We start from the raw sequence: 20570 nt of genomic DNA, 5'->3' as shown, positions 1-20570 counted from the left end.
ACATTTATTTTGCTGGAATGTGTAAAACCGCTAAAACTGATTCAATGTAGATGCTTTTGTCGATCGTATTTCTCCACGTCTTAAAACAAGGTATTTCTAGCAGCTTCCTGAGATTTGTTTGATTACCTCCAGAGGTTCCGCCTGCCCCCAAACTAGTACTGAACTCTGTGCTTCTCGGCAGCCTTCCAAAATGTGAGCAGTGCCACGTGTTTTCAGTACGACTACGTGTAGGTGAAGGGTCTGTGTCACTCGCCACCCTGGACCCCGTCACTTAAAGTGTCCGCAGTTGCGCCTCGCGCCCGCCCGGAACAGTGTCCGGCGATGGGTCCTCCGCCGCGCCCCGAGGAAAGAGAACCGGCTCGAAAGCAACTGCACACTCTGCTTATTCGTGAAAGGCTACTTAAAGCGAAAATAAATTTTGTATTGGAAATGGCCACGTTTTAAAAAAAGAAGTAACTATTTTTGCATTCTCATAAACTCTTTTAGATCGGCTTGACAATCATCAGCTTTTGAAGTGTGAATTCTTATTGCCAGAGTAAAAGTCGCATTTTATACCACCACGAAGCGCTGTATTTCTTCCCGCCCTCGGTCCGCAGCCCGGTGCTTAATAGGGCAAAGCTGCGCCTCCAGGAGGACGGGCTCGGGGTGAGGGAAGGAAGGGCGGCTGAGCCGGCTTCTCCCGGGTCGGTCACCGGCCCAGGCCCCACGCCGCGGGCCCCCGCCCCCGCCGCCGGCTCGCCTCTCTAGCCCGCAGTCATCAGGCCTCTCGGTTGCCCCTGCGGACACAACCTGCGGGAGAAGACGCTCGGGATTGGCGCGGCCTCAGGCACCCGGCGCGCGTGCGCGGGGGCGTGGCGTGAGGGCGGAGTTCAGGAGCGCGGGGGCGGTGCAGGGGGCGTGGCGGCGCGGGGGGCGCATGCGCTGAGCCGGCGCGCCGCGGTTAGCCTGGGAAGGTGGTGGGGTGGGTATGGCGGCCACGTTCTTCGGAGAGGTGGTGAAGGCGCCGTGCCGAGCCGGGACGGAAGACCAGGAGGAAGAGGAGGACGAGAGGAGGGAGACGGCCGAGGACAGGGAGGTGCGGCGGCAGCTGGCGCGGAAGAGGTGAGGTCCTGGGCGCAGGACCCTGGGGCTTGCGGCCGGTCCGCGGCCCGGCTCTGCCTGGGGCTCCCCCGGCACAACCTGCCCGGGGTTCAGCGGGGGGCCTCGGCGCGGCCGGCAGAGCCAGCCCGCTGCCTCGCTGGGCCCTCCCTCTGCGTGGACTTGGGGGCACTCGTGACGTGTTCCCGGGCTGCGGTGCCGTCGCTGGGCCCCGCGGTCGTCGCGTGTTTGGTTCGTGGACTTAAGACAGCTCTCTCAAAAGCCTCTTTATCCTCCGCCCCACTCTTCGTTAGCATCGGTATCGGCAGCAGGTGGATGATCTGTCTCTTTAAAAACACAATTATTTCCAAACACACACAGGTTGGAGAAAGTAGTAAAGTGACCCTTCATGCCTACCCAGTCATGCAAATTCAGCAGTTAATGAAGATTTGCCGCATTTATCTCCCGCCACCCCGAGTGACCATAGCCTTTCACCTCGACATTTTCAGAATGCACCTCAAACGATATAGGCACTTTCTTGCATATGCTGTTATAACCCCTAACAAATTAATAATTCCTGTTACCATTTAATAGTCCGTGCATGATCAGATTTATTCAGTAATCTCAAACATGATGTTCACAGTGTGTTTGTGTAAATCAAAATCCTGACAAGGTCCACACATTACCTTTGGACTTTTCTGTCTCTTGAGATGCCCATCATTTAGAGCAGCCCCTTCTCACCCATGCTGAGAGACGTGTCCTGTAGGGTGTCCCACACTCTGGATTTGTCTGATCTAATGTGTGTGTCCATTACCTGCGTTTCCTGTAAATGGATGTTCCTTTTAGAGGCGTGGTCAGGTGCAAGTTCAATATTTTGCTGGCAAGAATGCTTCTGCGGTGGTGCTTGGTGTTTCTTGTTGCCCACTGTGACCCAGTTGTCCCACTTTTAGGATGCTAAGATTGATTGATTGATTAGTGGGTGGACAGCCTGATCTTCATTGTGGAGTTCTCCATGAGTTTTGCATCAGGTGGTTTTATCTGTTAGTTATTGTTGCTCCAACCTGTTGTTTCCTTTCAATTGTAATTACATTCTTTATGAGATTAGAGTTTGCGTGTTACCTATTATAAGATGTATTTATAGTATCCTTTTTCTCCTTATATGGTACCAAGAATATTTAAGGTTGTTTTAGTTTGTCTTTTGTCTCTTGTGTTAGGGAGGTGCGGCTCTTTCGAAGACAAACAAAAACATCGTTGGAAGTTTCTCTGCTGGAAAAATATCCTTGCTCCAAGTTCATAATTGGCTATAGGAAATAATGCAGTAGGTGAGTGGAAATTGTGTTAGACTGAACCTTTTGTTGAAAGAGCAAAATCCAAAGTTACTTATTGCTTCCACATAAAAGATTTCAAAATGTCTGTTACTTTTTTAAGAAATAGTCATAGCAGAGTGACTTTGTTATGTGAGTAAAAGTCTATGCCTCCTCATGTGACACCAATAAGACTTAAAGGAAGTGTTCTTGGGGCGCCTGGGTGGCTCAGTCGGTTGAGCTTCCCACTTACGGCTCAGGTCATGATCTCATGGTCTTGTGAGTTCGAGCCCTGCGTCGGGCTCTGTGCTGACAGCTCGGAGCCTGGAGCCTGCTTCAGATTCTGTGTCTCCCTCTCTTTCTGACCTCCCCCGTTCATCCTCTGTCTCAAAAATAAATAAACATTAAAAAAAAAATTTTTTTTTAAGTATTAAAAAAAAAAATGAAAAAGGAAGTGTTCTTAGCTCCAGGAGGTTGTAAATTCCGGGAACTGGGTTATAGTGTGTTTGAGGTATCCAGATTTCTTTAGACTCCTGGGTCTGTTGGGGCTGACTTGGAGGGACAGAGGTGGCATGTGTAACGTGGCCCCCTTGCACCAGTGGTTCTTCACGGTGTTTGAATTAACAGGCTCTTGATAGCACGATGAGAACCCTAAAATACTATGATCGCTCACAATTCTGAGCGTTCTGATCGCTAAACGTTTTTGAGCCCTCAAGTTTCAAGGCCTATTCATGGATGCCTGCATCTGATAGCGTTAATGTTAGCACAGAGCAGAGTTCGTCCAGAACAATGTGACGTGCACAAACCTGTGTAGTTTTAGCCAGTTCACAGGCTGGGGGGAGAGCCTTTGGGGTCTCCAGTGAAGTAGACCCCTTGCCCTATAAGGTAGCCCCAGTGCTTGGAGGAACATCATTAAGTACATGGTATGTAACTACGGACTCATTGACGTAAAATGCTCCTGGCCTGGAATTTTCCGCAAGTTGGTACATTGTGAGTGTGCGGTAAAGTCCGACAGTAAACCTGTGTCCTCAGTTCCTGCCTCTAATCTGTATTTGGGGGCAGTAGCCTTTAACTTCCTGAGGCCTCAGTTTCCTTTCCTGCAAAAGGGTGGTGTAAGGTCAGTTGGTCTTAATGGCTCTTGTAGCTCTAAAATTCTAGGGTAACTTGGAACTGTTCTTTTACTGTAGAAAAATGCAGCTTGCAGAACCAGCACTAACTCAATGTGAATTGTTTTTCACAGCATTTTGTCGTCATTTGTTATGAATCAGGAGTCTGGGAAGAAGTCGGTTGTGCCAAACTCTGGATGAATGGTGTAGAACAACGGACCACCGACATCTTTCCCCGACGGATGCCTTTTGTGTGTTTTATCATCTAAAAATCGAATCCCTCGGTATGTGGGGATTGCTCGTATGCTTCAGAAGTAGTTGTTTAGCTTGTTCATGTGGTGTTCCGTTTGAAGTCCGTGTTCCTTTACCTCTCCTGTTGGGCTGAGGAATTCTGCCTGTAGGCAGTGCTAGTAAGCGCTCTTTTCTTACGTGAATAGCAACAGGATATATACGGTGTGTTGATAAAGTTCCTAGGAATTCTGAGATCGCTTTGGTAGGAAAAAACCATAAACAGTAGACATTCAGACCTTGCGCTCATTCACAAAATTCTCTCAGCGTGCAACTCTTAAGTGTGCAAAACCGTGTTCCCTCTGAGAAAGCAGGGGGTTTGTCCTTTGTTGCTGTGTACCCAGTGTTCAGCAAATGCCTGGTTCATGCTGGAAGCTCCGTTAACGTTTGCTGAACAGACGGAAGCTGTGTGCGTTCTCAGCACAATTCTCTGGGCATCGAGCTTCTCCCCCTGTCCTGATTTGTCCTCATTTGTTAAGTCCGAAAAGTCCATTCTGGAGCTGATGCTAAGGAATTTCCTCGTGTCCTGTGCATTTGAATCCTAATCTTGGGTCCATTCAGAGGACACGGCCCAGTGGGCAGTTTGAGAGATGATCAGGCAGATGAGGTGGCCAGGCAGGTGAAGTGTGTCCCCACCTGCTTGTCTGACAGAAGTCCCGTTCCACAGCGCTGAACACTTGAACAAGGTGCCAGGGCAGGGGTCCCAAACAATGGAAGAAGTCACTATTCCAAAATATTAGAATGTGGCTTCTTTCAAAAGGTAAGGGTTCCACATGTTAGCCTTTTAAATGTAAAGTTTGATTTTGTAATACTTAACTGTTTTTTTTTTTTAACATGTAATCCCAAAGCTATTTTAAGTTTATGTGAGGATTTTTATACACATCCAGCATTTATAGGAAATAACGAAACTAAGCATGTTTTCGATTGATCTTTAGTTGGAAATATTTCACTTTAAAATGGTTGTGAAGGTCAAGTAGAGAAATTTCTGTCCCTTCGTCTGGGTACGTACCATTTATCACTCGCTCTCTCTTGATTATGCAGAACCTGCGTGTGTAGTTCTTTATGTATCCAGGTCTTTGGTCTTTTCCCTATCGCCAGGCACCGTTTTCCCCTCCTGTGCTTCCCTTGGGTAATTAAGTGTCAGCATTTCTGGCAATATTTTAATGGATGTTGTTGAGTTCAGTGGATACTATCATTCCATGAGTATTAATAATCAAGAATCCATCATTTTATGGCATGGGGTCGTTACAGATTACTTCATTTTGACCATATGGTTTGGAACTTGGTTTCTAAAATAATACCATCTTCACAGGCACCGGAACCGTTCTAGAATGCCATTTGGGCTGAGGTGCTGTCAGGCTATCATTCACTCTGATAGCTCCTAGTGTTTGTATAATGCTTACATTTTATAGTGTTTATGTTTATTTTGCATTCGGTCTTCTTGGTGTGTGACCCCCCAGAAGGGCAACAGGACTGATAATGCCTGTGCTGTAAAGAAGATGCTGGTAGCATTTACTGGTAGTATCTTCAGGGTCTCCGGTGCGAGCTCTTGGGGTCACTCTGTCGCTGTGTACCTTATTCTCGTGCTAACTGCCAGTAGTGGCTTGATTCTTAAATTTTAAAGGTAATGAATAAGCCAATAGCAGTGCAGAAAGATACGTGTTGTCTAAAGGTTATCTTAGGATTCAAATGGTAATGTAAATGATGATAGTTTGGGGTGTGTGTACAGTCGTTTGACCTGACAGAATACTTGGAATGTGATTTTCCAGGTCTTGCTCTGTCAGTGCAGCTGCTATGTTGCTGAAGCCAGCAGTATCAGTGGCGGCCAAGGTAAGAGAGAAGTGAAGGCTGGCCTGTGGTCACACCGAGTGACGTTTCTTAGGCGTTCTGTATCTTGACGCTTGAACCTACATAGCTAAGTACGGAACAGGAGAAGTCTTTGTTGTTGTTTTTTTTTTCTAAAAGATATTGTAGCAATCTATTACAAAATTCAAAGAATAAAAACTAATTTAACAAATGTAATCAGCAATGTGCTGAAGATTGGTGGTCATAGAAGCCTAAAGCATCTTGTGATTCTTCCCATCCACCATATTGTGACCTTCGAAAGAGAAACAGGCTACTGACAAGAAACGGAACCGGGTCATGGCCAGGGGCAGAAAACAGCAGTACTGACAGTGTTGGCTGGAGATGCCCGAGTTGGGAGGCAGAGAAATGGGTGTGAGCTGGATTCAGGGGGTTGGCACCCAGCTGCTGCTTGCTCCAAATTCCAAGATATTACATCCGTTTTCTTAGCATTAGGATAAATTAATTGAGCTTCATTCTGTGGGGAAATTGTGCACATAGTATGTGCCCAATAAAACATATTTTTCAGGGGCGCCTGGGTGGCTCGGTCGTTCTCAGCGTCGGACTTCGGCTCAGGTCATGATCTCATGGTTCGTGGGTTCGGCCCCGCGTCGGGCGCTGTGCTGACAGCTCAGAGCTTAGAGCCTGCTGGGATTCTGTGTCTCCTTCACTCTCTGCTCGTCCCCGTTCATGCTCTGTCTCTCAAAAATAAATAAATGTTAAAAAGAATTAAAAAAGGAAGTCATTTTTCAGTAAAAGAATTTAGGAGTTTTAGAGAATAATCAATGATTCTGGTAGTTGCATATTATTATTATTTTTAAATAATTAATTTATTTTTGAAAGAGAGAGAAGAGAGGAGCGGGCAGAGAGATAGAATCCCAACCAGGCTGTGCATTGGTCAGCGCAGAGCCCAATGCAGGGCTCGAACCTGCAAACTGAGATGGTGACCTGAGCCGAAACCAAGAGTCAGATGCTTAACCAACTGAGCCACCCAGGTGCCCCCAGTTGCATATTATTTTTAAGGAAGTAGGTCTCATATATATCTTAGTAACATTTCAGCTTAAATCTTAGATATATTTTTGTATAGCTGTTAAAATTAAATTCATTAGAAATAAGAAATTTGGTGTATGCCTGTTTCAGACCAGATTGGCATACTTAGAAACATTTATTAAAAGTATTAAATACATTTTATTAAATGAGGAATTATTAAGAAGGTCTTTGACCCTTCCCATGATCCTGTATGTGATTTTGTGTTTTGTACCAATATTTATTTTTCTAGGGAAGGAGTCCATAGCTTTCCTCAGATCTCAGAAGGGCAGGAAACTGCTGTGTTAATTCGTGTTTTTGATTAAGTAGGATGACTATTACGTCAAAAATATTTTATTATTTTTGTACTGCAGAGCACCTTTTCTCATTCAGACTTAAAAAAGTTTTTATTTTATTTTTTTTTAATTTTTCTTTATTATTATTATTTTTTTAACATTTATTTATTTTTGAGACAGAGAGAGAGCATGAATGGGGGAGGGTCAGAGGGAGGGAGACACAGAATCGGAAACAGGCTCCAGGCTCTGAGCTGTCAGCACAGAGCCTGATGCGGTGCTCGAACTCACGGACCGTGAGATCATGACCTGAGCCGAAGTCGGCCACTTAACCGACTGAGCCACCCAGGTGCCCCTTAAAAAAACTTTTAATCAGTATTTTTTTTTTTTCCTGCGGGACACTCTTTGGGTCCCCCTACTGTTTGGTTCATGTCAGCCACAAAATCTAATAATCACACATTAGTCTAACAGAGTGCTCAAGTGTGAATTCAGACTATAGGTATTACAGGGAGGATGATAAATTAGGCCTTGTGGAAATGTTGTTTTTCTTTTTTTTAATTAAAAAATTTTAAATTTATTTTTGAGAGAGAACAGATAGTGCAAGCAGGGAGGGGCAGAGAGAGACACCGAATCCGAAGCAGATTCCAGCCTCTGAGCTGTCAGCACAGAGCCCAACGTGGGCCTCGAACTCATGAACCGTGAGATCATGACCGTGCCGAAGTCAGGTGCTCAACCAACTGAGCCACCCAGGCACCCCAGTAATGTATCTTAATGGGATGTACCTTCTGACAGATGTATATTGTGTTAACTATTTTTGTTTGTTTACAGATCTGTGATATGATGAATTAGACTTACAAATCCTTTTATGACACATAGAATCTTTAGTTCTGTTGTTATTGTTTGAAAAGCCATTCTCTTTCATAAAATATTTTCCAAAGTGGCCTAAAGTCTCCTTTTTTTCTTTAAAAATAGCTGCTTTTTTTTGGGTTTACATCACCATAGATTTTAAAGGCTGGAAGGGTCCTTGGAAACTCATGAAATACAAACTTGTGAGGAAATAAAGGTCTAGAGTGATTGAAACTTGCCTACAATCGAAATAGTGAACTTAATCATTTGCACTGATACAGCACTATTATGCATACAACTTGCAGCTTAGAAACGTCTTCATTAAAAAGTGTTCTAGAACACATCAGTACATGGATTAGAGAAAGGGGATCGCTTCCTTTTGCTGATAGACTCCTATTCTGAAGGTAGCTTGCAAGTAAAGCCGTGTTTAGAAATAACCTCCCTTAGTCGAGATCTCGTAGTCAAGTGGCAGGTCCACTCTCGGTGCCAGTCCTGGTTATCCCCACAGCTGCTCTGGCCGTGTGTGTTCCTGACTCCTCCATTTACTACAGGTTGCAGTTCCCTCAGGTGGGTGGGCAGTACTGTCGTTCTTAGTTCGCAGATGAGGAAAGTGACCAAGAAATCACCAAGCTAGACCGTGACAGAACCGAGATCACGCCCGTCGGTGAGGGGACAGCAAAGCAATACTGTGTATTTCAGTGGACGCGTCCACCTCGCAAGGCACGGTGAATGGTGTTGGTAAACAGCTAGAGGCATGCTTCTATTCCGTAACAAAATTAGAGATGTCTTTTAACTTGGGTTCACTTTGCTAGGTCTGTGGCTCTTGTCCAAGGAGAACATGCAAGTGACTGGTGCTCACGTGGTCGACATGTTACTGGACTATAAAAACCGCAGAATCTACCAGCAGCAGCCTCCATTCTCCCTTTCCTGAAAGCCCCTAAAAACAGAGAATTTCAAAGAGCCTCCGTGCGGTTCACTGCTAGAACAACCAATAGTGTGCATGATCTTCCTGCCGCAGGTGGTATTAAAATTTGTAATATTTACGTTACAGCTTATTATTGTTGAATTGGTTATGTGACTGTGGAGGTCTTTTAAAGTAGTTTTTGATGATGACTGATACCAGTGTTCTGCTGTTTGTCTTTAATGTCTGTTGTTGCTAGTAGGTTGTGTTGGATGTGAGTTTTAACGTTTTCCAGACACACAGTTTCCCACGCGAGAGCAGCTCAGAGTTCTTAATTAACTGCTAGGCTTCAGAGTTGCTCTGTTTCTTTTGGTCCGTGATAACTCATCATGCAGGCCAGTGTTAGATGTAAATTGTTGGTGCATGAAAAGTTGGTAAGTATGTTTTAATTGTCGACATAGAAGTCTCCAGAAACTGAATCGTAGTAGTATTGTCAATATTTTATTTTTACTCCTGTTGTTAATTATACCCTAGCATCGTGTCAAAAATGAAGATGTCAGTTACTTTTCAGTAGCTGATATGTTATATGATTGCTATTTGTTATAAGTTAAAAGTTTTTTTCCCACCCGTTAAATGTTAGGTTTTACTAGAATAAGTGGCTAAGGTATTTTAACATTGTGCACTATGTATTTATATTTTACTTTTATTTATTATATGCAGCAAAATTTTAATCTTGAAGTTACTTAAAGATGTGTCCTCAGTGTTTCCAGGAAATGCAAAATAAACTGTTTATAAACGCAAGAAATTACTTAGGAAGATAAATCAGCTTGAAAGAACATATGCAATTGTAAGGGGTTTAATATGGCAGTAACACTTTGATTAAGGGAAGGCAACAGAGACAACTGTTTTAAAAGTAGGCCTTTTTATATAGACATGTTTAGTTTAAAATCACATAGTAGAAGACTTCAATGGTTTTTTCCCTTGTATGACTCATAGTTCTGAGTTACTGCCAAGTGTGGAAAATCCCTGCGATTCTGTACTTGTGCTATACTGATGTGATGAAGTTAGACCTCATTACAGTTGGAGCTTTTAAGCCTGTCCTTTCTTCCAGAAGCTTGAAAGGTTTGGTTAAGGTAAGGTTGTCACTCACTGTACTTAAGAGCTGAGTTGCCACAACTTAGTAAACAGGTGTGAATTCTGGTACCAATGCAAACCAAGCAACACTTAGAGATCCTTTTTTCTCAGAATAAGCTTTCTAGTCCGGCACGTTAGGTGGGCCCGTCACCCTCTTTTAGATGTGCTCCTGTAACTCGAGAACTGTTTTCCCACTTTCTCATGGTAGATCCTTGCAGTGTATGGATACATATCCCAGGCGGCTATGTAGAAAGATGGTTTCACTGTTCAGGAAGTTTCTGTAACTAACTCATTTGGAAGGTTGTAATGTTTAAGAAGGCAGTCGTGAGCACAGCAGGGATCAGATTATCAACGTTGATTCACTTAATTTTGCGTGGGGCTGGCTGCTCTCGGTGCGTGTGTCGTGGGCTCTTTCCCCAGGAAGGTTCACGCTGGGACGTGTGCACAAGTTTGCCTGTGGTTGCTGGTAGTTGAGGACCCTGCCCCCCTCCTGTCCCCGAGGGGCTTGCTGAAAGTGCAGGGACCCTGGTGAAGAACTTCTCTCTTACAGGGAAGAGACTGCAACAGTGTTCACAGTGCAAGTCCTTTTTATTCTAGAATGGCCATTGGCGTTAAGACACCTTTTTGGGCATGTTCTGTTGGGGTTAGCTCTTAAATTAGTTTGCTTGCTAGGTGGTCAGCTCCATGGGAATGGACCGCGTTTCTCCATTTCGGTACCGCCCCCTCCAACCCCGTCATGTACCTGGCATGTAGGAGGATGCCCGGTCGTTTGTTGAATTATTAGGAATAAAACCAGAAAACGAATGTAATCCAAGCATAATTTCAAATTACCGGGAGTCATGAGCAGTTCTCTAGTTAGCACCACTTCCAGAGCACATACTAATAGTCGGTTCGTGTCTGTAGTGAACACATAGGCTCTTCCCACTGCCTGGTGAGTGCGGGCCGTGGCTGGTCTGTCCCTGCTGTCGTGCCCAGCCTTGGCCCGCAGGTGGCGGAGGGGGCAGTGGCGCAGGCGACTGTGATGCCGGGCAGGGGAGGGGGAGGGAGGGAAGGAGAGGAGGAGGGGATGAGGCTCGTTTGGGGCAAGGCTGGCACTTTGGCTGGATCTGAGAGATGGATGGATCCCCGTGGGTAGTGGCGTGTGCAGGGGGGCGTGTGCGGAGGGGTGCGTGCAGGGGGGCGTGCAGGGGGCGGCTGGGAGTGCAGAAGGGGGCAGGCTCGGGACGCCTTTGAGGAGGGCGGGGCAGAGTTGGAATTGGGGGCGCAGGGGCGAGAGAGCTCCCGTGGGAGAGAGGCCGGGCCGGTGTGTGTGGAGGCCGTGTGGCACCCCCAGTGGGTTTGGGGCAGGGGGAGGACATGCTTAGATGTTTCCTCTGCGGGAACACGGAGATGCGCTGTTGCGGTCAGGTGCTCCGGTTGATGCCCTGAGCCTGTGGGGTTGGAGTGGGTGGGTTCGTTGTAACCGAGTTCTCCATCTCCCTGTATTAACAACTTTTTTCTTTCTTCCAGAATATTCCCCAGAGCACAGAGATACTGAAGAAGTTGATGACAACAAATGAGATTCAGAGTAACATTTACACGTGATTCCAGAGGTGGTTTTGTACAGTGTGTTATTACCCACCCGTTCCTTTAAAGGGAGCTACGTGTCCCGTTTTGTTGGTTCCTTTTTTTCCAAGGGGGTCTTTTGAGGGTGTTCAAACAGAATAAACTTTTTTAAATTCATTGTAGTTTTAGTTCCTTTCTTTGGTGATATAAGCCAGATTTTTCTTGTATCCACTAGGTGGGAGTGTTGTTTTTTATTTGAATATTTTACAGTAATATAGTTAGACTTTTAAAAAGCCACAGCTAACAGGTTTTATTAATACATAGGTATAGTTACTTTAGTGCAAAAATTCTGTGTGATATTTGAAAGTTGATTGGTGATTCTTAGTATGTGAAAAGTTTGTATTTTATGGGTTTTTGTGTGTGTGTGTGTGTGTGGGTAAAAATTGACAGGGTAACAAGGTTCTGTATTTGCTCAAAATGAAACAAAAAGAAATGAGCATTTCCTCACTTTTCAGTACCACCTGACGGTGGCCTCTGCGCAGACTTTTCTGGGCCTGGTACAGCTCCCGCTGTGCCGTGGCCCCAGCACCGTGGGGACTGCCGTCGTTAGGATGTGGGGGGAGTCCTGAGCTCCATGTAGCTGAGCCACGACGTAAGACCACACACTAAACTGCATCGGTGAACGCAGATTTTCAAATGTTGGAGTTGAGAAATGCTTCTCATCTCTTTTTCATCTTCTTAGTTACGGAATCGTTTGTATGTTACAGATTTAGACCGCGTACTTGTACCTTCCAGATGGGCTGGGGTGGGGACATGGCTCCCCACTCTCATTCCCCCTGGCCTTGCATGAGGCGCATGTGAATGTGCCCTTGTGCGGGACGTTGATGTATCCTCCTCGTTGCAGAAGTGGATGCATCCGTTCAGAAGTGTGTTTGCAGAGCCCGATGGTGGCTTTGGGGTCTCGTCTGGAGCCTTTTCTTGCACTACAGGTTAGTGTGGTCACGAACACAGAGCGACCTTAGAAGTGAGCAAATCCCAGGCCGTCCCCTACAGGCTGGGTGGCTGTGGGTAGATGCCGTAAGGCCCTTGGGAGCCCCAGTTTTCTCATCTGTAACCTGCAGATAGAACCAGAAAGGAAAATTAACGAGTTAATGGAAGTGTGCAGTAAGCGTTTCTTCCTTCAGGTGTCCGTTTTTCATCTGCTCAGTGAGGAAGAATCTATCTGCTTGTGTGGTTGGGGGGTTGTAAATATAAACATACAAAAATGGCTTTTGATGAACAGGAGGATGGTACTTCCGCATGCACACGCCTGTGTGCCTGTCCCGAGGGTCCCGACTGCCCGGTGCAGCCAGGATAGAGTGACAGGCACTGCCCTCCCCCGCACCGTCCCTTCTCAGTACTGCATGCCGAACTCAAGAACCACGATTCTTGGCAACATAACGGCCAGGAGTGGTGTAGTTGGGGGAGGTGTGCGGTGAGTGGTTGGGTTCATCACTATTGGGCGGGGGCTTGTAAAACGTTCCTTACTTTGCACTGAGATTCATTAAGAGTAACAGATCAGTAACTCTTCAGAGACCTAGAATCTGTCGTTCTTCATATGAGTAAGTCACTGATGTGAATGGTGGTGGTTTCTGGAGAAGAGTGATCAGGATAAACCGAAATGGTCACCTACGATGCTGACGTCTCTCTTTTTAATGCCAGCGGACACTCCTTTCTGAACCGTATTCAGGTCCTGTGATCTTTAATTTGGGCTGGGGAGCGGGGCAGAGAGGAGGATGTGCCGGAACGATGAGGAGAGAGAGTCTGCACTGCCGGCCGCCCACAGCCCTGGTTGTTCAGGGTCCACGCGGATCGCTCACGGGCACTCTCCCCACAAGGCGCCCTCAAGGAAAGCTCAGGTGAGGCTTGCTCGGGAGCCTGCAGCAACAGGAGGCGCTGTCGCCTGTCGTACCTTCCACAGGGTGTAGCGTCTTAATGTCATTACCCGACTTCAGAGTGTCTGGGTGCTGGGTGTCTGAGCTGCGGGCCACCCCTCACGTGAAATCCGGTCGCCACAAACATTTTTGAGTGTGAAAAGCACCAGTGGCGCCGATCTGGTGACCTATTTAAGGAACCCTCTGATGCTGCTGAAATCTACTGTTTATGGCCACAAACGGGAGCCTCGCGGTGTTCTCTGCAGGTTACGTTTTGCCTAGTGAAGGCCCACGACACGGTCACCCCATTACTGATTTGGGAAAGGAAAGGAGGGAGGCGAAGGGCACATCATTCTGAGTGTTGTTGACATGGCTCGCAAGAGACAGGTGAGCCCTGGTTCCTGCGAATTCACCTATGCCGTCTGGGTCCACTAAGCAGATCTGGGAGAGAGAGGAGAGGGTTTTCACGGAAGCCAGGTCAGTGCAGTTTCTTGTGTGAACGTCAGTTTTGCTTACTTAGAAACAGGACCGAAGAGTTACTAAGCCTCCCTCTCCTTCTCCGTCCGCGTTGCCGTTTCAGGGTGCTGTTAGTCCCCTTCAACCCGGACTGCATCCTGGAAGAGGAGCTCCTGCGACTGAGCCCAGGGAGGGGGACCGTGCCGCACCTGACACTGCCTGGACACGTTTACAGTTGTCATTTCATACCGTCCTTGGAACAGGCCGAGGAAGAGCCCCTGGAGTTTGGGCCCCACGGGGTCCGGCCCTGGTGAGGGCTGGGTTTAAGCAGCTTGGCTTTTCCTACAGAACTGCCCGAGGGGGAATGCAGGGCTCCTGGGCCTCACCGCTGGAACCATCCAGAAGACTGGAAACCCAGTGACCAAAGATGGCTCAGCCTCCCAGGGATGGAACTGATCCGAAAGAACCAGGTTCCCCACCTCAGCCCCCACATCTCAAGTCCCAGGTGCGGCTCTGGGCACGGAGCGGCAGCTGGGGTCCCTCCCACCGCAGGCTTCTGGGGGCGTCTTGCACTCGGCCCCCCACCTGGCTCTCCCAACGCTCATCCCCTTGTCCGTTCAGAAGTCTCTGCGGGAACTGTTTCCTGCTGTGCCAGTTGGGGAGCTGAGGGTCTGAGTCCCTGCTGGAAAGGAAGCCACAGGGCGTGTGGGCCGTGGTGCAGGAAGATGCCAGGCCAGGGATCTTTGCGGGCGTTCAGTTAAGCGTAACGGACCAGAAGTCCGAGAGCTGGCGGCAGAACCTAGACGCAAAACGGCATTTGACAGCGTCTTCCTGGAATGTCAAGTCCCCTGGACGAGCCTGGTGAGGCCCGGCCAGGAGCTGCTGAAATGCCAGGGCGGCCGTCCCAGGGCACGTCCGCCCGCCGCCCTGAGTCAGAATCCAGACAGCGCTACCCGCTAGGCCTGGCCCGCAGACCCGGTGGCGGACGCAAGGTGCCAGCCGGCCCGGCCGAGACGAGCTCCGTCCAGGCTGGTTTCTAGGCTCATCCCGGAAGAGGCTGGGTTCCTCCATCCACCCAGAATGCCTCCAACTTCAGGAGATGCGGGGCCTGGGCAAGGCCCCAGAATCAGCGGGCACGCTGGCCTACCCTGTCCCTGAGCTGCTGGCCTGCGGTGGGGTCCGTGGGCGTGCCCGAGGCCTTTTCACCCCCCGGACTCTTGAGTTCCACGCGATGGTTTTGCTCTGCGAGTGCGCCGAATGGTGGGGGTCTCCACTGGGGCAAATGCGGGCCTTTGATGTTTGTAACAAAACAACCTGTCTCTTCGGTTGCCATGTGGCTGCCAGACTGAGCATTGCTGGCGATTACTCAGAAATTCCGCTGCCTGTTCTAAACGGCCAGAGTGCTGGATTTAAACCACATATTAATAACTTGGCTGTCTGCTCAATCTCATAATATTAAATGTGAGGTTGTTCATGTATTCGTGTCTACACATTGTGAAACCGTTATTAAACATGACCCACACCAAAATAGCTCAGAGTGTATTTATTTCAAAGGAAACAATGATTTACGTTGAATCCTCATAGCTGCAGTGAACTTTAAAGGTATCTGAGGAAAGGATAAAAGGCCATGCAATTACTGCAAGTTCACAGAAATGTTGGGACTTTTAAGATATGAAGTCCTTTTTATTTAGAAAGTTTTAGATGTTATTTCTAACCAGAAAAGCATTTCTGCTTTTTGACTGATGATCTGCTTAGGTTTTTGATTGAATCTTCATTTTCTTTTCTCCCTAGGATGTTGTATTTCCATTCACAAACATGCTTACTTCTCTCCTGTTCTAGAACCTTCTCTCTTTTTAAGTTTATTTTGAAAGAGAGACGGCACAGATGGGGGAGGGGCAGAGAGAGAGAATCCCAATCAGGCTCTGAGCTGCCAGCATAGAGCCCGATGGGGGGCTTGAACCCACGAACCACGAGATCATGATCTGAGCCGAAACCAAGAGTCAGACGCTTAACCAACTCGCTTCTAGAACCTTCTTTTGGTCCTGCTGAAGAGGACCTGGAGCCATCTTCCCATCTCCGGCCCCCTGGCTTCCGGTGCTTCTGGAACAACAGTCTGTGCTGGTATGCGGGACAACAGTCTGTGCTGGTATGCGGTGCCGTGTGCCTGCCCTAGCTCACCGGGTCCAACTGCTCTCAGATGGCTCGCTCGCCCATTCTCAGACTAGCCTGTCAGGTCCGCAGAAGGCTTGTTTTAGTGCCACGCTGGTTTTCTCATCAGCCCCGGTGCCCCCATGTCCCCCCCCCCCCCACTCCCTGTTACCATGCCCCCAGAGGACAGTCCCCTTGTGATCTGGGAATCCTGCCGTTCCTGTTTGTCAGATCAACTCCAAAGAACTGATCCCTGTTCAGACTCCTTGTTCATCCAGATTAATGTATTTCCCACCCTACCTGCCCGTTTTTTCAAGACTCAGCTACGTGCTGCCTTTTCCAAAAGCTGCCCCTTCCCGCTCAGCCAGTAACCGTCCGTTCGGCCTCTGGATGTCCATGGAGCTGGACGGCCGGACAGCACGCGTTCCTGGCTCCCTAGCAGCTGAGCCATCTGGATGGACGAGCTCGAGGGTGGGGGAGACGCTCTGTCAGGACGTTGGGGAACTCACTGGGCAGGAACGAAGATGAGAGGGGAGAGTCAGCCCTGGAAGACGTGGCCGTGAACATACACCATGTTCAGGTAAGAATTCTCGGCAGGTAAGAGTTACGGGCCTGAAGCCAGAAGCCAACATTGTAGCAGAGACGAGAGAACAGTGAGGGCTTTCCCACAATTGGGAAGTGGGATTTTAGCCACAGCAGTTCAGGATTATCATGAGTTTCTCTGTGAGTAGAAATCTGAGCAAAATATCAGAACACGCCCAGTTGGAGAAGAAAGATCTATGTATCTCGAGTGCACTCCATGCCCACACCTGACTGGCCACACAAGTCAGGTTTCCTGTGGCTGGATTATCATTTCTCCTTTGGGCCCACATTCCACCAGCGACAGGAACTAAATCTGTGTCAGTTCAGAGAGAGCCCTTTCCCCGGGGTGTCCGGGGGGACAGTGAGGCACTGACTTGGGCCTCAGGGCAGGGGTCACACTGAGAAGGCCTGTCCTGGCTTCTCCCGCCAGTGTCCGGGGACATGGGCTTCCACTTGATCCGTGTTCTCCATTCTCCAGGGGTTAGCTCAGCCACATGGGGGGTGCAGTCAAGTGCGTCCAGCTTGCTGGGGTGTCTGGGGATGGGGAGGGCTGTTTCAGGGCCACCCTCTGACACTGCAGAGGGGCATGCCTTCTGCTCCTGTGTCAGGGGACTCAGTCTCTTGTAGTTCTGGTAAAATTCTGGGGTCGGGCATTTTGCCAGGCCCCACCCAGGGACGGCTCTGCCCCGTGATGCTGCTGTTTCGTCGTGCCGGCCTCTGTCCGGCCCTGGCTTGGGAAGCCAGATGCATGTAGGGGCCCCCCAGCAACATCTACACTCTGTCCCCACCCTCCTCCTCCAATTCCATGGAGTCTCGTCTCTGGGGATGGTAAGGACCAGCTCAGACTTGTCTTGGATCTCCATCCTTCTGGTTTAGGCCAAGCCCTCACATCTGGGGACTGGAGATGTCCAGAGTTTGGCTCCTGTACCCTAAGCTTTGCATGGGCGTCCCCTCCCTGTGGCGTGAAGCAGGATAATGGAGAGGGGCGTGGGGCGCAGGGATCTATGAGGAAAACAAACTGTAGTCAAACACTGGACAAAACACTGGAAGAATATTGGCTCAGATTTAGTCATAATTGTTTTTAGGTGGTGGAGGGTTGGTACTTTTATGCTTTTAAAAAAATTTTTTCCCGGGGCGCCTGGGTGGCTCGGTTGGTTAAGCGTCTGACTTCGGCTCGGGTCATGATCTCACGGTCCGAGAGTTCGAGCCCCACGTCGGGCTCTGTGCTGACCGCTCAGAGCCTGGAGCCTGTTTCAGATTCTGTGTCTCCCTCTCTCTCTGCCCCTCCCCTGTTCATGCTCTGTCTCTCTCTGTCTCAAAAATAAATAAACGTCAAAAAAAAAAATTAAAAAAAATTTTTTCCCCCAACAATGAACATGAATTATTTTATAATTAGGGGAAAAAAATAACCTCAAACCGATGAATTAAAAAAATATCCACACTATTTTACTTTTTTATTTTTTTATTATTTTATTTTTATTCTTTAGTTTACATCCAAGTTAGCATATAGTGCAATAATGATTTCAGGAGTAGATTCCAGTGATTCATCCCCTACGTATACACCCAGTGCTCATCCCAACAAGTGTCCTCCTTAATGTCCCTTGCCCATTTAGCCCATCTCCCCACCCACAGCCCCTCCAGCCACCCTCAGTTTGTTCTCTGTATTTCAGAGTCTCTTCTGTTTTGTCCCCCTCCCTGTTTTTATATTATTTTGTTCCCCTTCCCTTATGTTCATCTGTTTTGTCTCTTAAAGTCCTCATATGAGCGAAGTATGATATTTGTCTTTCTCTGACTAATTTTGCTTAGCATAATACCCTCCAGTTCCATCCACCTAGTTGCAAATGGCAAGATTTCATTCTTTTTGATTGCTGAGTAATACTCCGTTGTGTATATATACCACATCTTCTTTATCCATTCATCCATCAATGGACATTTGGGCTCTTTCCATACTTTGGCTATTGTTGATAGTGCTGCTAAACATGGGGGTGCATGTGTCCCTTTGAAACAGCACACCTATATCCCTTGGATAAATGCCTAGTAGTGCAATTGCTGTGTCGTAGGCTAGTTCTATTTTTAGTTTTTTGAGGAACCTCCACACTGTTTTCCAGAGTGGCTGCACCAGCTTGCTTTCCCACCAGCAGTGCAAAAGAGATCCTCTTTATCTGCGTCCTCGCCAACATCTGTTGTTGCCTGAGTTGTTAATGTCAGCTACTCTGACAGGTGTGAGGTGGTATCTCATTGTGGCTTTGATTGGTATTTCCCTGATGATGAGTGATGTTGAGCATTTTTTCATGTGTCGGTTGGCCATCTGGATGTCTTCCTTGGAGAAGTGTCTATTCATGTTTTGCCCATTTCTTCACTGGATTATTTGTCTTTTGGGTGTTGAGTTTGAGAAGTTCTTTATAGATTTTGGATACTAACCCTTTATCTGATATGTCATTTGCAAATATCTTCTCCCATTCTGTCGGTTGCCTTTTAGTTTTGCTGATTGTTTCCTTTGCTGTGGAGAAGCTTTCATCTTGATGTCCCAATAGTTCATTTTTGCTTTTATTTCCCTTGCCTCCAGAAACGTGTTGAGTAAGAAGTTGCTATGGCCGAGGTCAAAGAGGTTGTTGCCTATTTTCTCTTCTAGGATTTTGAGAGCTTCCTGTCTTATGTTTAGGTCCTTCATCCACTTTGAGTTTATTTTTGCGTATGGTGTAAGAAAGTGGCCCACGTTCATTGTTCTGCATGTCGCTGTCCAGTTTTCCCAGCACAATTTGCTGAAGAGACTGTCTTTATTTCACTGGATATTCTTTCCTGCTTTGTCAAAGATTAGTTGGCCATACATTTGTGGTTCCATTTCTGGGTTCTCTGTTCTGTGCCATTGATCTGAGTGTCTGTTCTTGTGCCAGTACCATCCTGTCTTGATGATTACAGCTTTGTAGTATAGCTTAAAGTCTGGGATTGTGATGCCTCCTGCTTTGGTTTTTTTTTCAAGATTGCTTTGGCTTCAGGGTCTTTTCTGGTTCCATACAAATTTTAGGATTATTTGTTCTAGTTCTGTGACTAACACTGGTGTTATTTTGATAGGGATTGCATTGAATATGTAGATTGCTCTGGGTAGTATTGACATTTTAACAATATTTGTTCTTCCTATGCAGGAGCATGGAATCTTTTTCCATTTTTTTGTGTCTTCTTCGATTTCTTTCATAAGATTTCTATAGTTTTACTTGTAAAGTTTTTTTTTTTTATTTTTGAGAGGGTGAGAGTGTACGTGTGGGACAGGCAGAGAGACAGAGAGACAGAGAATCTGAAGCAGGCTCTGCACTGACAGCAAAGAGCCCTATGTGGGGCTGAAACCCATGAACCATGAGATCATGACCTGAGCTGAAGTCAGCTGCCCAATGAGCTGAGCCACCCAGGAGCCCCCACACTATTTTTCTTTTAAATCTCCTGGTTCAGATCTCATTTCTGGGTGTGTATTCAGGGATGCCCATTAAATCTTTTGTTTCATCTTCATAAAGACCCATGTTAAGACACCAATTCTCAGCCTCAGTATTCGTCTCCATCTGGCCACCACTCAGCACATACTTCCTTCCAAGGCGTAGAGATGGAGTGGTGGGCAAGGTAGACCCAGCCTCTGTTCTTGTGGAGTTTGTGGTCAGTAAGGAGCCTACCTGATGGATGCCTGGATCTGTCCCCACTGTCCCAGACGAGTGACAGACACAACAGCCCATCTACAGATGTCCTCTCAAGGCTGGTTTCTCTCCTGACTATTCATGTTACAGCAGCAGAGAAGTGCAGCCAGTCCTCAGTATTTGTGGATTCCATATTTGTTAATTCTCCTCTCCATTAACATTTATTTGTAAGCCCCAGGTCAATATTCCCAAGACTTTTTTGGCCATTCATGTGGACACGCACAGAGCAGCGAAATGAGTCGCCTGATGCGTGTTTCCAACTGAGGTTGAGCGAAGGGACGCCCTGTGCTCTTGTCCCTGCCTCATACAGCGATAGCAGGAGGGTGGACGTGGGAGTGGACAGTGCAGTGTAGACTAAGAGGCTCTGGGGCCATTTGGATGGTGTCGAACCCCAACTCTGGCATCTGTTGGTGGTTATACCCTCAGACA

At 47.4% G+C, this 20570-nt stretch overlaps 1 protein-coding gene across 1 annotated transcript; it reads left to right on the top strand.

The window, feature by feature from the left end:
* Positions 1 to 936: 936 nt before the first annotated feature.
* PSMG1 (proteasome assembly chaperone 1) lies at positions 937 to 11544 on the top strand. The gene is given in 12 exon segments (XM_030329805.1): positions 937 to 1101; positions 2292 to 2376; positions 2378 to 2403; positions 3622 to 3644; positions 3647 to 3682; positions 3685 to 3755; positions 3757 to 3771; positions 8595 to 8711; positions 8714 to 8771; positions 8774 to 8800; positions 9680 to 9816; positions 11327 to 11544. Coding segments are annotated over 12 exon segments (804 nt in total). The 5' UTR covers positions 937 to 967; the 3' UTR covers positions 11402 to 11544.
* The last annotated feature ends 9026 nt before the right edge of the window (positions 11545 to 20570 follow it).

Source organism: Lynx canadensis, chromosome C2 (assembly GCF_007474595.2).
Source record: "Lynx canadensis isolate LIC74 chromosome C2, mLynCan4.pri.v2, whole genome shotgun sequence".
Lineage (NCBI taxonomy): Eukaryota > Metazoa > Chordata > Mammalia > Carnivora > Felidae > Lynx > Lynx canadensis.
This window is presented reverse-complemented; position numbering and strand designations above follow the sequence as displayed.